The sequence below is a fragment of the Silene latifolia genome, chromosome X, assembly GCF_048544455.1.
Source record: "Silene latifolia isolate original U9 population chromosome X, ASM4854445v1, whole genome shotgun sequence".
In the NCBI taxonomy this organism is placed as follows: Eukaryota; Viridiplantae; Streptophyta; class Magnoliopsida; order Caryophyllales; family Caryophyllaceae; genus Silene; species Silene latifolia.
The window spans coordinates 313,429,040-313,442,256 of record NC_133537.1 but is presented as its reverse complement, the minus strand read 5'-3'; the positions used below and the strand labels follow the sequence as shown (position 1 = coordinate 313,442,256).

The 13,217-nt window shown below is 38.8% G+C and overlaps 2 protein-coding genes across 2 annotated transcripts; both read right to left on the bottom strand.

Moving 5' to 3' along the window:
* Positions 1-1,838: 1,838 nt before the first annotated feature.
* On the bottom strand, positions 1,839-6,047 carry LOC141617571 (protein DEHYDRATION-INDUCED 19 homolog 4-like). Its single transcript, XM_074434756.1, has 5 exons — positions 5,690-6,047; positions 4,855-4,994; positions 3,604-3,681; positions 2,644-2,906; positions 1,839-2,193 (listed from the first exon to the last, which is right to left on the bottom strand). Exons 1-5 carry the CDS (start codon positions 5,757-5,759, stop codon positions 2,088-2,090), a joined length of 657 nt encoding a protein of 218 aa, XP_074290857.1. The 5' UTR covers positions 5,760-6,047; the 3' UTR covers positions 1,839-2,087.
* Positions 6,048-9,563: 3,516 nt separating this feature from the next.
* Positions 9,564-12,564, bottom strand: LOC141617570 (COBRA-like protein 7). The gene is made up of 2 exons (XM_074434755.1): positions 11,905-12,564; positions 9,564-11,309 (listed from the first exon to the last, which is right to left on the bottom strand). Exons 1-2 carry the CDS (start codon positions 12,497-12,499, stop codon positions 9,889-9,891), a joined length of 2,016 nt encoding a protein of 671 aa, XP_074290856.1. The 5' UTR covers positions 12,500-12,564; the 3' UTR covers positions 9,564-9,888.
* Positions 12,565-13,217: the final 653 nt, after the last annotated feature.

Below are 13,217 nucleotides of genomic sequence, written 5' to 3'. Positions count from 1 at the left end.
CCTGCCATCTTTTGGCGCTTCAAATCCCAAGTCTGTAACCTTTTGTTTTTTTGTTTCCTAGCTTTTTGTAAAGCTTTGGTAGGTAGAGTTTAGGCTATCCTTATGGGGACGGCCGTCCGTGCTCTCTCCTTGCAATCATTTTCAATAAAGTTTTATCTTTTCGGTCCTCGGCTTGGCCGGGACTTTGATTACGAACCTTTTACTTATTTTCTTGCGTTATTAATCGAGTGCCTTCGTTTTTACCGTCGGCATGGCCGAGTCAGTTAGAATGCATATCTCAACTGCGTAACGTCTTTATCATTTCTTTTAGCGTACCGGTCATTGTGTCCCCGTCGCTCTCGGCTAAGGCCGAGGTAATCGGGGTTATGGCTCGATAGCAATTCTTCTAGCGTATCGGTCATTGTGTCCCCGTCGCTCTCGGTTAAGGCCGAGGTAATCGGGGTTATGGCTCGATAGCAATTCTTCTAGCGTATCGGTCATTGTGTCCCCACAGACGGCGCCAATTGTTCCGGGTGTAATCCCAGAGCAGATATTCGTTACCACCCGTTGCTTGTAGAATGATGTCCTTGGTTGAATCATTCTTGTCTTTATCGTTCCCCTCGGCCTCTCCTGCAACAATGAACGAACGGGGCTTTGGCTTTGTGCCAAGCGTACTCACTCCGACGCTCAAGTCAGTAACTTAGGGGATAAGTTGTTCCTTGGCTAAATGTATGTTGTAGAGAGATAAGGAAGATTATACCAGATGAATAGTGTTTCTTAGGTTAAGTTGTGGATCCTTTCCTCAATGAAGGTTGAGGAGTATTTATAAACTTTCTCCTTTTGTCATGTAGTGGCCAAGTGGCCAAGTGGCTAGCAGGTGGAAAGACTGATCTACCCCTCGGTAGGGACCTATGGCGGCCGGGCGGGCCTGTTGACTCACCGCCGAGGGTCTTGGATGTGAGTACGCGGGTATGTGTCCCTTTGGCAGGTTGCCATCCGAGACCAGTGACAGTAGATGGGTGATCGGTTAAGTGCCTAAGTCGTTGACTTGCTGTGGATATCTTTGACCTTGCTCAATATGTTGACTTGGTCAGCGGTGCAATAAAAGGGTGATTTTTTTTACAAATAAAAGGGTGATTTTTTTTACAAATAGACCGTCTTATAGTGTAAGATTGTCTCACACAATAATTACTGGTAATTTAAATGCTCATCTATAGAGATACAACGTATTTGATAGAAATATGTACAAATGTTTTTAACATCAAATATGCTCGTGTCTTGGTCTGACCGATAAAATTGACCATCACACCAATTAAATTGATCACACACCGAGACACGAACATACCGAGTATAGATTGTTTTTATTTCTTTAAGATTTCTGTCATGCCTTTTTCCTGTTTTTACAATTCTGATGAGAGAAAATACGGATTACACGCTTAATCCGTAGTTTTTTTTTTTTTTTTTTAATTAGCTACTCGTAATATTTACACTTTGAAAACAGTCAAAGTGTACTTGTCTCAAAAATTTAATTTCCTTCCCTATGTTTTTCAGATTATTAACAGAAAATGTTTACTTGTACTTGTAATAGTTGTATGGTTGATTGCTGATTTGACTTAGTATGGTTTGGCTGTCAATTAAGATGTTATTCCACTCGGTACCAACCGGGTCTTCTGTAAGACTTAGACTTGCTGCTCAAATTGCTCTGCAGTTTGTAGCAATCGGGTCCTCGTAGTCTTGTAGAGACACAGATTCACAACGCCCCTGTAATGAGTATCGTAAACACATTTCTGATATAATTAGCATCATAAAAGCCCCTTTACATAGGTTGAGAGCATACACAAACGAGCTGACACAGAAAATGAAAAAGGAGACATCGATTCAGAAACCATATGTTATTGCATCATATTATTGCATCTAAGTGTGTACTTGGACACGGCTATATACAACGAGCAGTATAACATTACAGGGATAGCAGAGGTACACTCTCAAACTTTCTGAGCAGCGCAATATTTCCATTCGTTCTCTCAAGCCATTGGCACAATTACTTGTCTTGATTTCCCCTTTCTTTGGAAGCCAACACTTGCGGCATTTTAGTGCTGCTTTCGGGTTCATAAAATGTCATCCAGCATCATGGAGAGGAGCAACTCTTGAACAAATTCACATTTCCTAGCCTCCTCTTCATGGTCCTTTTCGGAAAGTGCAGGCTGCGGGGGACTGTTCCAGACAAATGCAAACATCAGATCAGCTCAAGCCCCGGAGACTCAAATTTACCTCTAATGTGAAGTTGTGAACAACTAACATACAAAAATTCACACTGTTTTGGTGTGAAATACTTCTCTGTATTCAGCAAAGAGCTGAACAGATAGCGGGGAAAACATGTATTCTCTCTAATAAAACCATCATCATATATATCAGCATTACTGACAATGTAGTCATCTCCAAAACTAGTACTTCTATAAGACACATAAGATACTGACAAAGGTCGAGGGACATTTAAGGGAGCGGAGGCTTAGGATCCTATAGTTTGGGCAATTTTGCTATAAAGTATTACTGTGAGACCCAATCAGCTTGTATTGAGATAGTTCATGAATTTGCTCTAATCCTAGCTTACCCCAGTGACCACCCCTACCCCCTTTTGTGGAAAAAGTGGAAAAGTAACTTCACCTTTCTGAGCTCTTTTCCACTGCCGCTGCTGGAAGTGAGCATGTTGCCTTGGACGAATGTGGTTCTTCCTTCCTGACATCATTTGCAGTGTTCGAATTATATATAAAAGATGACAATAAAGGATCGGGGTCTGGATTTGACGAGGAACGCATAAAGGAAGATCCCCTAAAGAGAGATTGCTGATTTCCTTCTTGCAATTGCTTTCTCAGTATATCAAACATTGAATTTGGTGCACCTCTGTGCAATCTCCTCTTCCGTTGAACGTAATAGTACAGTCAAGGAAATATGACAAAGAAGTTTATCAGCAATTTCAGAAAGGGTAACTACTGGATTGATATGGAAAATATTATAATGCAATAAGTAATTTACCCTGAAGTTTTACTCGCTAGTAACAATATTGTTGAAGTGATAACAAGATATGAACAAGAAGCTGCCATAAAAGTTTCAGAGGTCGTAAACATATACGGAGTACACAAAAACAAAGATGAGCAAGATAAAAAAAAAAAAAAAAAAAACAAATCTCCACTGTCGAAAGACTCAAAACTATACTAAAGCAACTAAAAGTATAATCTGCCAATGCAGGACCTGGGCTGAGAGCTAGGGAATACAAAAGATGTTTAGATACTAGAATCTCAAGATCTGAAGGTCATCAAAATTGGATAAACCTCCACAAGTCACAAGTGTACCATAAGAGAAGCAGACTGTAAAAGAGACGTGGGTTAACCAATCCGGTACCAAGCTATAGGGAATACATAAAGAGGACTTAAAGAGCAGCTCCACGCCTCCACATCGACTGTCTAGACTGCTAGTAATTGGTTATTGCTGACTCAAGAACCCATTTACATTTTACAGGATAGCACGTGCTACAAAGTGATTTAATATTCTTAAAATAAACAAGGAAACAAAACAAATTAATGCACAATCAGCATAATTAGTACGTATTTGAAAGTGAAAGGATATTTTTAATATATTCCCGTGTTGAGTTGTGATATGGCCAACCATGTCTATCCCTACTCTCTTCACACATATAGGACAAACCTGCAAACACAACATTGAAGCACAACAATTATTCAAGTCAGCAAAAATCTAAGCTTGTATAAAGGTGACAAAATCATAAAAATCTCCACAAAAATATTCAAGATGATGAAAGACAAATGAACATTTAAAATCAGTCATCAGCCCCTTTTAGCCGCCCCAACAATTCAAAGAGTTTCAAAGCTCTGACAACACGACATTTTAACCAGACAAAGGATCCCCAACTCATCATGAATCACAATACTAAGCATGATACCTTAGATCCTGCATAAATCCAAAAACTCTTATCGGATCCTCATCTTGTTAGTTGTATGTTAAAGATGATTTTCAAAATTTAATGCACTTCATTTTTCAACTTTGTTTTATTACACATTTTATTTTATTATGTTTCACCATAAAAGGCCGCAAGCCCACCAACAAGTGACTATGCTAAAAGTACGGGGTATGGACACCATTTTCGAGTCTCAACCCACTCTAATAGGCTTGGACAAGATATTTTAGGTCTGATGTACACTTTCTGAAGTGTAGGCTCAATTCGTGTCTAGTCCAAGCCCTTGAATGATCACCTCTAATAATTACACGATGACTAGAACATGAGTTTTTGGTTAAGCTGCCTAGATTTGTCTATACCCATTATGTTGTTACCACAAGGAATCACAAAAATGGTATGAAAAACCATAATATTGATTGATATTGGATCAAATGTGATCAAAATAGTCAATGTGTACCAAGAGGATGCAACCTTATAATTTCCAAATGATTTTGTTACCTATCCTAGAAGTCATCAAATCTTGTTATATAACCTTCAAGTTAATCAACTTGTTACCATCCCGAATGACTGTATCAGAATGACACGAGACTTTCAACACCGACCAATAATTCCCATTGGACTACTTCTAAAGCACATGAGTGGCTGATTTAGCCGCTCGCTCATCAGTTTTCCCACTCATCGTGTCTATACCACAGGGGGAGAAAAACAATATAGTAGGAAATGGAGAGTTTAAAGTACAAGAAGCTTCAAGTAACAGTAAACTCAACCAAACACGACAAAGCCAAAAGGCCCAAGGCCCCAAAACACACTCGAGCAAGTATAATAAATTACTACTGGCTGTACAAAAATAGAACTAAATAACGACGACTTAGGAGCTAGTGTGCTATGGGTAACGAAATAATTACCCCATTTTTCAATTCTACTTGATGCTCTTCATCCATATGGCAAAACAGTCCAACGATATCAAACTCCTCAACACAAAATGGACATGAAAACTCTTGCTTGTAGTCATCCTCGACCTCTAAATCATCTCCCAAATACACATCTGTTTCAAGTTTAACATCAACTTTTAGTTTTCAAAAGCATGCCCATAAAATACTATCGGCACCATCATAAACACTACTTCCTCTATTCCCTTTCATTGTACACGTTCTTCAAAATATGTTTCGGGTATTTTGAAGAACATATACAATCAAATGGAACCAAGAAACTATTTTTTAGGCAAGATAGAACCAAGGAACTATATACATAACAAAATAACAGCAAAGATCACGTCTTTCATGAAATGGGCTTCAAAACTACTCCCTCTGTCCCGATAATTTGTTTACCTTCGATTACAATTTTCTCACAGTGAATATAAAAAAAGGTAAACAAATGATTGAGACGGAAAGAGTAACAGATTTCAAATACGCAAAAGTTCATCATTTCTACAATTTTTTTATCTACACATACAAAATCCATAACATCACTTCAATACTTCATAAAATCCCAGAAAATAACTATCAAGATTAGATTTTTAGCAGGTGGGTATCACTAATTCACCCATTAATTCAATTTACTCTTACATTTCAATAAAAAAAAACGTACTAAAAGGTACTTCCTCCGTCTCAATCATTTGTTTTCTTTTTTAATTCTTTATAAGTACGGAGTAGTGTTTTAATCAAAGGTAAAGGTAAACAAATGACGGGAACAGAGGGAGTATAAGAAATTAACAAGAAAATTAGAAAGTCGGAAGCAAACCAGATCGTAGTTGATATCGCCTGAAAGACGATGAGGAGAAGTTTGAGCTCCATGAATCACCACCTTCCATTTTTTTATTTCTTAGTATACGACAATTATGAAATGATGATAATCCTTGAATCCCAGAAACTTAAACCTCAAGTTTCAGGTGAAAAATCAACAGAAATTGATTAAATGATTGGTAGAAAACCCTAACTAGAAAGGAAGAGATTAGGGTTTGGGGGAGATTTGGGGTGAAATGATAAGAGGAAAAGAGAGGGAAGAGAGCTGTGAGACACCTCACTCTACCGACCTTTCCCTCCTAACACTTCCACCGTTCCACGCTAATAAAGTAATAATATACCCAGTCCAAATTGTTGAGTGAGACGGTTTTATAAAGAAATTACTCTTTTTTGTTGGTGTCAAATAAGTCACCAGCGCACTATAATATCGGGTGCGGAGGATTCGAACTTGAGTTCTATTATTCATTACGGAGTATATCTCTTTCTTAAAGACTAGTATTGGTGCCCGGCTTCGCCCGGGATACCTCTACTTAGCATTAATTTTTTTTCATTAAATAAAATTATTTAAAGTTGCATAACCCATAAATTTATCATTAATATATTTTTCTATGACATATCTTAAAATTAGGATGAAGTAAATTTTGAGACAAATTCACTACTCCCGCTATTAATATTTTACTCTTATTAATGAAACAATAGTAATAACATTTCACTACTTGCCCGTAATCATTGTTACTTTCACTACTCCCGCCGTAATTATTATTCTTTATCTGCGCATTAATATTGATAATTTCACTACTCCCCCGTAATTCTTATTCTTTTTCACTATTGCCGCATTAATATTGATTATTTCACTACTCTCGTTGTTGTTTCTACCACTTTCACTAATCTCGCTGATAATATTGTTATTTTAGTATTCAAATGAGTGATTACTATCATATTAATCAATACTATATATATTAAATCCAGAAACCAAGGGATATTATGGAATCTAATTTGAATTATAACCTACTTATATTATATTTTTGTATGTTAAATAATTAATATCTCTTTACATATAATAAACTATAAAGTTTAATAAGATTGCATAGATTTTAATTTTAATATATAATTTTATGATGATAATAATTAATACCATAAGTGTGCATGTTTATACTAATTAATTATTTTATTTTAAGGAAATTGGCCATCTTCTAGTTTTCTATAAATATTTAGGAAAATTACCAAGCATCTCCTTTCTTTTAGTTTCCTTGAAATTGACCATCTTAATTAATTATTTTATTTTAAGGAAATTGACCATATTAATTAATTATTTTATTTTAAAGAAATTGACCATATTTTAGTCTCTTATAAATGTTTAGGAAACTTACCAAGCTTCTATATAATTTAATTTTAACCAAAACTATATAATATTTGCATTGAGATCCCTTAATCGGGTCCATCACACGGTGCTAGTGATTTAAAACTATATAGTATAATTAATTTGTATAAGTTTCTTTAATTACATTGAAGTCCCTTGGTTTCTGGATTTAATATATAGTATTGATTGGACTACAGACTAGTAATCCCGTCATTTGTTATCTACCTATATTGGTATTCTTGTTGGAATAAGACGAGTTTGTCAATACAGATTCATAATTACTATAGATTTTTTTTGCAATTGGAAAACAAAGATGTAATTACATTAAGTGTAAATTGATAAACAGTACCAATATAAGGACCTTTTTTAATGGATAGTACCAACATAAAAATTAATTTGTAAACATACCTGAATATTTACTCCGATCTACCAATAGTACCAAGTGGCCGGAAAGTCGCACTTTTTAGTTGTTTTTGAATTTTCCCAACTAATGTTTTTTTTATACTTATTCTACCCCTCCCCTATTTTCTAAACACTTACCCACCAAACACCACCCCACCACCCTTACCCTCAACCACCGGTACGACGACCACCACCATCGGTGACGCCCCCTGGCCCCTACCATAGTGTCTCTCCTCATCGGCGACCCTTCTTTCTGCCCTCCCCTATCTCGATGCGCGAAACTACCTCTCCCCCTCCCCTTAACGAGCCTACCACCCTTTATCCTGTCCACCAGACAACAACGACAAGATGGTGCGTCGTGGTAGGTGATGGTGAGGCGAGGATGTAAGCACGGTGGTTGTAGCTGTGGTGGCAGATTTGTGTAGAGCCTGGTTGTACGGCTGGTATTGGTGCTCGATTCCAAGATGAGTGGTGGTGATTGGTACTAGCTAGGCTACTGCGACGGGTTGCTGCTTGGTGAATTAGGCGAGGAGGTAGAGAATGGACCATGGTGGTTTCATTTCGCGCTCGGGTTTTGGCATCGGGTTCGCTGCATCAAAACGGGTGAGCAGCACGACAGTGCTCGAGATGGTATGAAGGAGCAGAGGTGGTCTGCTCGTGGTGGTCTCGGGGCTGCTCGGTGGCTGAAATAGTCATATATCAAGGGTGAGGGAAATATGAGAGAATAATTAATTAATAATAAGGGTATTTAGGTCATTTCATGTCATTTTTGCCCAGAAAGTGTAAGTTGGTACTATTAGTAGAGCGGAGTAAATATTCTGATAGTGTTTACAAATTAATTTTTATGTTGGTACTATCCATTAAAAAGGGTCCTTATATTGGTATTATTTATCAATTTAGACTTACATTAATGCTACGACTTTTTCTATATTATGTCCAAACTGTGTTATGATTCGTTGTACTACCGTTGCAAATGACGGACCACAAAGATTTGAGCTATATACAGAGAATATTATTGATTGATCAAGTATTGGATCATATGCATCACCTTTGGACAACATCTTTAAATATCTTTGTCATCACATATCTAGCAAGTTATCGTCTCTCAGTGTGTATTAAGTGACATTAGAATTGGGTAAATATGTTTTTGAAGTTAAATAGTAATATCCGGATTCTTTGAAAAATGATTTATTTGCCTTTTGTATAAAGACTAAGGTTAAGACTTAAGAGTGCAGAGATGAATCTCACCAATAAAATATAGGAGTTCCTATCCCACATAGGGTATTATAAACTAGGGACAATGGGGTGCGTTATTATTTGATTTTGGATCAAATGTAGCTGCCTGCACCTTTAGGGAATTTCCAACAATATTCAAATGATTATCACCAATTCACCATACCTTCAAAAATTATCTCATAAACTAGTGATTGTGGAAGACACCATAAAATTAGGTTGCTATTTTCATTGCATTAATCTTTGTTATATTCCTAGGAATGGTAATTATGTAGCTCATAAACTATAGTTAGTCCTGCTGAAGACGGGTTGGAGCAAGTGACGGGTAATGTCACTCACAAAACGGATAGGGGGGACAAGGTGGGGGCACCCCCATGTGCTTCCCTCTCTCCTCTATTTGGGTTATTTGTGAGAGGAAATGGTATCCGTCACTCCAAAGTGACGGATACGCGCCGTCATCAATGAGATTTTGTGCATAAACTAACAAAGGAAGCCTCTGGCATGTGTATCTTTAATTCCAATTGCCAAAAGAAAAAAAGAAAAAATAAATAATTTTCTAGACATGTAAAGAAACCTTTTGAGATTTACCAATCGGGACTTGCTTGTTGGGTGAAAGCCTAAATGCTATTTAGGTGGTTTTCAGTAATTGAGTGACATTGCAAGGCAATGTACATACATGGTTTAGATAAACCTCAAAGACACAAAATTTAGTGAACGCGAATGAGTAAACTCAAAAAAGTACGGAAATATTAACCAAATTTTTTGAAATTTTCATCTTCTAGCGAGGAAGTGAACAAGCTCCCCTACTAGCTCTCTAGCTCCATTACCTGCATACTAGGAAGTAGGAACTGTGATACAGAGTACAACATCATTAATCTTGGTATGAACTTCAGAGTTTAATCCCAAAACAGTAGTCCAAACACCAAACAAAATTAGGTGTAAAATTTTTAATACTTCACATTTTTATAAAAATAAATAAAAATGACATAAAACTCAAAAAAAAAAGTATAACAGGTTGGTTGTATACAGATATACCAATACATTACAGTAATCTAATTTGGCAGTAATCCTCATAGCACACAAATATAGTTGACTGAACCTTCTTCTCAATCAGCATTCTCTCTATGTATGTAGATTGATCAATCATAAAAGAATGAAACGAATTAGCAGCAGCTACAAAAAAATCCGATTTCAAATCTCGGTCACTGCTCCATAAAGATGAGTACCAGAACTGCAATGAGAGCAGTAATGAATGCAAGATGAGGCTTCTTGTATCCACTGTTTATCGGAATTATATCTGGAATTGAGCATTCTTCCCCATTGAAAAACACTTGAGTCGGAAACCCATCTCGAATTGGAATGTCGATTCCATTGATACCCGCCTTAGTAAAGGAAAGAACAGACTGTTGTTTCCCAGGGACTCTAGGATCTGTTGGCTTGCTGCCATTAGTTTCTGCAATCAGATAATTCAGTCCTGGAAGTCCCTGCATGAATATAGTATTGTTGTTTATCTTGTCAGTCATAAGAGTGCCGTTAAACGAATACGCCTTCTCAAAACCTAGCCCTGCTTTGCCTAAATCAGCAGCAATAAACCAGTCTTGAAAGTCAACTTCATCCCAGTTGAACAGTGTTACTCTTGCACTCCATCCTTTGTTGAAGTCGGTGGCTACGTGCCAGTTAATGCTGACCCCACAGTTGTCTGAGCAGGGTAGCGGGTTTGGGACAGGCAGGTGTTTTATTTCAGCCCAAGCTTTGGAGAGTTTAGTCCGGTTATCAAATGGGACCAGTTGACCCTCGGTTGGGAGGAACATGGCCGGGGCAGTCGTGCTACAGGTTTGTCCCGTGCTTTTCGGGCAGCCACAGGCACAGGTCTTACATGGGATAATGGACTCATTGAAGAATGCAGAGAAGGAAACACAGCATTTAGGTTTAGCATCCTTAGGCTTGGTGATGTTACACACAACCTGCCAGCTCGCAAATGAGGTTGTATTGACACGAATACCTGTCGGGCTAGGGAACTCGCTCGGGCTTACACGGATTGGAGGCCCACATTTGTAATTCGGGTTGAGGGTCCCTTTGATCTGCCAGTTCTGAGGTGGGACCACAGCAGACAGGTTCAAGTTTGGTGGCATTTTCTTAACATTGATTTGGAATGCTGAGATAGATTTGGATGCATCCATTGCAGCCGGTAAGATAGTACCATTACGGCAACAGTATGGAACATAGCCTAGAGCGGTGTCATTGGTGTACTGTAAAGGAAGGTCGATGATGGTGGGCCGCCTTTCACAGTTGAGCACAGTGGAGAAATCAAGCCCCGCGTAGTACTTAGCTTGAGGACCAGTCATGCAGTCGTTGGCATCCACAATGTCGGTATAGGCACCTCTCATGCTGTTAATGAACTCATCAGCCGTCCAGTCCCAGCTGAGTTGCCAGTAATCAAGACGGCCAAGTGGGTTGTGATTAACCATGGTGACTAGAGCCCAATAGTTATCTGAATAAGCCTTGGTCACGTCGTACATGATGGTCAAGTCACCCTTTTGTCGAGGTTTAAAATCATCAGCTATGGTCATGTTCTCCTTATAATCCGGGTCTCTCATACAACATGTTTCCAAGGTGAAGTTCCCTGAAATACACAGATTCACATTAATACAAATTATCAAACTTTTTTAATCTCTCTACAACTAATGTAACATAGATTGGCCAATTAAACTTATAATATCAAAAGTCAATGCCCTGATATCCCCCACGTAACGACTTTTCACATATATATCATCAACATTATCCCAGTGCCTCAAACTCAAGACTATAACATTCCATTTTCGAAAAGTAGATCTTTTCATGTAATGAACAATCAAAATACAAAGGGCCATAGATATTATTACCTTAAAGGCCATTTTTTGCTACGAAAACAATGAACTACGTAATTTATTATAGTACCTACGAATTATAATCACAAAATCGACCACCACAATTATTCGCTGTCACGTTACACACAAATCAACCAAATTCAATCATAATCGACAACAGATTAACCCCAACCGTCCTAACTAGCATTATAATGTATGATCAATGAAAAGTCAACTCTATTAGTTTAGACTACAATTCCCTCCCTTTCAATCAATCAGCTAATCTAACAAACTTGTGTAAAACCGTCTTACAAAAATATCAATCAATCAATCAATCAATCAATTAATATGTAATTGAACAACATGACATACCTCGTTTAGAAGGTGCAGGACAAATATAACCCTCATTAACAAGCGAAATATTATTAGGAAGGGGAACCCGAGGAGGCGCAACACCAAACTGCGTCCCCTGAAGCGGAACCTCAATACTCATAGCACTAACATCACCGGCAGTCTGAATAGCAGTGAGCAAATTAGCCTGAGGATAACCAGCAAAAATCGTCCCCTCACCGACTAAAGCCGGAAGCGTAGACCCATTCGCCAACACAACACCGCCAGCCGAAACCAAAAGCTCATTATACTGAAACCCAACAAACACCTCCCATGACTTAAGCGCAACGTCATCATTGTTAAGGAGTTCTAGGGTGGATTTAAAACGAAAGGGCTGTTTTGGGCCTTTACGGCGAGGATGGAGTTTTTTGCCAGAGTTCCAGGTGTAGGTGATCCAGATACCGTTGCAGGTATCGGAAGCGGGAGCGGGTGCTGGTGCTGGAGCGGGTGTGGGTACGAGGGAGAGAGCGTTTGGTGGGGCTGGTGGGGAGTTTCGTTGGGATGAGGATGGGTGGATGGTGAGGAGGATGGAGAAGAGGAGGAGGAGGAAGGTGGACATCGTGGTGATGGCCGCCATGGGAGAAGGGGAGATGAAGAGAGGGAGTTGAAATGGTGTATTTTTTGAAAGAAAGAGAGAGAAGCGCGTTTATATATTCATATTCAAATGCTTGTGGGAAGGATGTCCGAATGTGTGTTGAGGGGTATTCTTGGGATTTCACTTTTTGAATTTTTAGGGAGGATTCATTTAACGTTATTACAAGAATATAAATGTCTAGATTCTAGACCAACATAGCAATCACAAAAGTGGACCGCGTGTGAGACCATTTTACGCAATATTTACTGCATAGCAATAACTTTGAACTAGGGCTTGTAACGAGGGCTAGACCCAGAGGGGTACACTGTACAACATAGCGGGCCACAAAACCCCAATCTGACCACCCCGTAGCATAGCCTGATACGTCCCGCCCTTCTCCTTGGGCCAAGTAAGTGCTCGCATTTCATAGGTCTGACCCAGTCCAACACTAAAAAAACAATAAATCAAAGGTTCCCGATCCGGCTCGCCCTGGCCGCTACTCATTGGGCCGGGCTCGGATAGGAAGAATTCATCACGGCACTAGCCCAACTAGACCCTGTTTCATTTTTGGGACGTGTTTGGGCTGCAACCCGACGGTACAACCCGCCCTGACCCGACCCACTGAACAACTCTAGTTAGACCTAATCCAGGTTAGGGTTGGAATACCTAACTCTGACTCCGTCTTAGTGAAGGGTCGAGTTGAGTTGGCTTAAGCCTGACT

Coding starts and splice junctions, on each gene's coding strand:
- LOC141617571 (XM_074434756.1), bottom strand. CDS start 5,759: ATGGAAGGTGGTGATTCATGGAGCTCAAACTTCTCCTCATCGTCTTTC. Junction 4,995..5,689: donor GCGATATCAACTACGATCTG/GTTTGCTTCCGA, acceptor AACTTGAAACAG/ATGTGTATTTGGGAGATGAT. Junction 2,907..3,603: donor AACACGGGAATATATTAAAA/ATATCCTTTCAC, acceptor CTGTACTATTAC/GTTCAACGGAAGAGGAGATT.
- LOC141617570 (XM_074434755.1), bottom strand. CDS start 12,499: ATGGCGGCCATCACCACGATGTCCACCTTCCTCCTCCTCCTCTTCTCC. Junction 11,310..11,904: donor TCCTGCACCTTCTAAACGAG/GTATGTCATGTT, acceptor TGTGTATTTCAG/GGAACTTCACCTTGGAAACA.